Genomic DNA, 3,784 nt, shown 5'->3' with positions numbered 1-3,784 from the left:
GATAAGTCGATTTGATCCCCGAGCGATCCTCATACGATCCGGATGTACGAGCCCCTTTGGCTATGGAACCAGATTTTCGTCAACACGATTGCTAGCAGCGCTCACACTAAGCCAGACTACAGGGTGGCTCAGTGACGACTGGGACGATGTCAAGAGGAATTAGAACACGGAGAAACCAAAGCAGAAGTACTATAAAATAAGCCCATTTTTTTTGTAGTGCGGACATGAGGCCCCAGGGCCCAATTAGGGCCTGTAACAAGGCTGCTGGCAGCTGAACCGGACATCTAGGCCCAGAGGCCCTGAACAAGATGGATGACCAAAACTTTTGTCAAATATAAATTTGCCGATCGAGAAAATGTGCGCTGCGCACGTGCACGTCCAAGGCTCCAGGTTTTCCTGCTACTTTTTAAAAAAAAAACTTTTCCTGCTACTTTTTCAACCACACTTCAAGCATTTCCTTTTCTCAATCGTCAATCACATTGTTTAAGTACAAGTATATATGTACACATTTTATACAGTGGCATCGTAGAAGAGAATTATTTTCCCTTCCAAAAAACCCAAACACAAAAAAAAAAGAAGGAAAACGAAGTTCGTAATCGTAGTATCGAACAGAATCACGTTTTCCTTTTCCTCGATCTTCTCTTCTTTCCGCGGAAAACGAAGGAAACCCAACCAAGAACGCGCAAGCAGAATAATAAGCACACGCCTACGCATCGCCGGTCGCCGGAGGAGCTGGTCGATCGCTCGCTCGCTCGCTCCCGGGCCTGCCTGCTCCGATCACCTGTCGTCCTCGTCGTCGAGCTGCGACGGGCTCCTCCAGAAGCCGGTGCCGTAGAACCTCGCCCACACCTCCTTCTCCAGCTCCCCGGTCTCCTCCAGCTCCAAGGCGGGCTTCACGGGCAGCGCCACCGCCTCGACAGCGGCGCTAGCGTCCGCCTCGACGACGCCGGCGTCGTCCACGAGGAATTCGTAGATCTCCGTGGCCTGCCCCGCGGAGGCGGAGCGCCGCCGGCCGGCCTTGCTCACGCGGGCGGCCCTGCGGCACAGCGCCGCGGGCGCGCGCACCGTGGCGAGCACCACGACCTCCACCATGACGCAGGGGAAGCAGCAGCACACGGCTGCGCACCCCGCCGCGGTGCCCCCGGCCACCTCGCTGCAGGTGCGGTGCTCCCGGATGTTGAGGTCGCTGTCGCAGCGCTGCGGAGGGCGGCGCACTGGCACTGCACCCGGGCGGGGCGGCGGGAACGCCGCTGACCGCCGCAGCTGGTGATGATGCCCCGCCGACAGCGGGCCCTGCTCCCCGACCTGCGCGGGCCCCCGCGGACGCTGGCGCGGGGCGTCGTCGGCTCTCGCCGCCGCCACGGCTACGGAGGTCGCCGGGCACGACGCCTCGGAGCGGCGGTGCTGGTGCGGCCTGTTGGACCGGACGGCCGCCATGGCGAGCTCTCTGGCTGGCCCTCGACGGCGCGGCGCCCGCCCAATATGGATGGGAGGCCGCGGAAGGAAGGCGTGGGCGGAGGAGACGGGGCCGGTTAATTATAATAATATAATAATGGGGCCGCTGCGGGGGCTCGCCTCGCCGGGGTCAGCGGCGGCGAAACCGGCAGGCCGCTACCCAATTTTGGCCGGTGATTGATGAGTGGAAACGGCCGGGCACCGAGCACAGATGCATGGGAGCATGCAATGCGTGCACGCTGCAGCCATGCGTTGGGCGTTGCACTTGCACGCGCGTTGAGAGCCAACAAATATATGCAACATGCACATCAGTCGCAGCTGCGCCTACCTGCCGGCCGTGCCAGACTGCCATTTCTGGTAATCCTTGCGCGTGCGGTCGTGCCAGAATCCAATCCATGGTACGCCGGCGGCATGCGATTTGGCCCGCCACATGTCATTGCCTTCGGACACGCTGATTAGCCGGCCAAGCGGCAACCTTGCCGCTGAGCCGAGCCCAAGAATGCACTTGCACTCTTGCAACGGCAACGGCTACGGCTATCTCTACATATGTGTGTTAGTAAAGTAAGCTTCAATGCTTCATACAGTCGCATTCATCGAGAAAAAAAAAAGGAAAGAGAAGAAAAGCTACGTCAAGACTACAGTCCTCTGTTGGAGATCTTCAATTCATCCGTTCCTGACCTTACCTGATAGCTCAGCTCAATTTCAGTTTCAGACAATTGAATGAAATCATAATTGAAAGTCAGATCTATGCCTCTGTGAGACTGAGACATCAACAACATGCAAAGCTTTCCTGCGCGCTTCCCAGATAGCTCAGCTCAGCAACAAGTCAGTGGTTACAAAAATTCCTATAGGACCTACTGCCACATTCCTACAGTGAAAGTAAGAAACAATAACTGGAACATTGAAGGACCTCGTCAGCGGCGGTAGGGAGCGGTGGGCGCGGGCCGGCCCCTTTGCTCTTCTGTACATAACATATTAGGCCCCGTTTAGTTGAAGCCAAAAACTAAAAATTTTTTGCATAGTACCCATCACGTCAAATCTTGCGGCACATGCATGGAGTACTAAATGTAGACGAAAAAAAAACTAATTGCACAGTTAGCCGAGAAATCGTAAGACGAATCTTTTAAGCCTAATTAGTCCATAATTGAACAATTTTTGCCAAATAAAAACGAAAGTGCTACAGTAGCCAAAAGCCAAAAATTTTCGGAACTAAACGGGGCCTTAGTTTTTCTGTTTGTGTGTTGCTTGCTTGCCTAGGGCTCCCAACGTGCTTTGGTTACCGTCGCTGCTGTCGCCTTGCTTCTGCTCGACGCCACCAGCCCTGTTGGCCACGTACGTCCCAATAAAGTCGCCTCCCCATCGCCCTTTCCGGACCTATTGTCCATCTTCCCCTCCCCCTCGGCCATGTGTGTCCGGCTGTCGCTCCCTCCGCCTACGCCCCTGTCAGAGCAATTCTGAACTCTTCAAGTTTGAGGCCCCGTTTAGTTTCGAAAATTTTTGGTTTTTGGTTACTGTAGTACTTTCATTTTTATTTGGCAAAAATTGTCTAATTATGGACTATTTAGGCTTAAAAGATTCATCTCACGATTTCTCGGCTAACTGTGTAATTAGTTTTTTTTCGTCTACATTTAGTACTCTATGCATGTGCCGCAAGATTTGATGTGACGGGGAATCTTGAAAATTTTTGGTTTTTGGCTTGCATCTAAACGGGGCTGAGTCTCCGCCGCTCGTTCTGCAGTGATCCATCCATCGGCTCTGAGGTTGCCGATCTTATCCCCGCTGGCGATGTCTTCATCAATATCTTCAGTTCGCCAGCGGCGCTCATCAACAACGGCTACTTCAATCACCTTAAGTCCCCTTGGGAGGCTTCATTCGCCCGACCCCATGCGTCTGTGACGCCTCTGGAGATACCCGCCGGTGATCTGTATGGCCATGTCGGCGATGCAGACGGGCGCCATCCAGCCGGTCGACTACAGCAGCGCCTTCATTTCCACCTCCGTCGCCTCGCCATTGCCCGCCAACTACCGCAGCGCTCTAGCTAACCCGCACTGGTGTGCGGCCATGGCCGATGAGTATTGGGCACTCATCGATAACCGGACCTAGCGCCTCGTTCCCCAGCCTCCTCGCGCCAATGTCGTCACCGGCAAGTGGATTTACAAGCACAAGTATCACGATGACGGGTGGCTTGCCCACCATAAGCCTCGCTAGGTCGTTCGCGGTTTCTCCTAGCACTATGGCGTGGACTACGACGAGACCTTCAACCCAGTTGTTAAACTAGCCACAATCCGTATCGTCCTCAGCATCGCCACCTCACGATCATGGCCGATTC

At 54.9% G+C, this 3,784-nt stretch overlaps 1 protein-coding gene across 1 annotated transcript; it reads right to left on the bottom strand.

The window, feature by feature from the left end:
- Nucleotides 1–468: 468 nt before the first annotated feature.
- LOC136470811 (uncharacterized) lies at nucleotides 469–1,501 on the bottom strand. The gene has a single exon (XM_066468549.1). It carries the CDS (start codon nucleotides 1,435–1,437, stop codon nucleotides 778–780), a length of 660 nt encoding a protein of 219 aa, XP_066324646.1. The 5' UTR covers nucleotides 1,438–1,501; the 3' UTR covers nucleotides 469–777.
- Between the last annotated feature and the right edge of the window lie 2,283 nt (nucleotides 1,502–3,784).

The sequence above is a fragment of the Miscanthus floridulus genome, chromosome 1 (assembly GCF_019320115.1).
Source record: "Miscanthus floridulus cultivar M001 chromosome 1, ASM1932011v1, whole genome shotgun sequence".
Classification (NCBI taxonomy): Eukaryota; Viridiplantae; Streptophyta; class Magnoliopsida; order Poales; family Poaceae; genus Miscanthus; species Miscanthus floridulus.
The sequence above is the reverse complement of the archived record's forward strand: the minus strand, read 5'-3'. Positions and strand labels throughout refer to the sequence as shown.

Bases quoted from the DNA above. Each gene is read 5' to 3' on its own strand.
- LOC136470811 (XM_066468549.1), bottom strand. From the start codon at position 1,437: ATGGCGGCCGTCCGGTCCAACAGGCCGCACCAGCACCGCCGCTCCGAG.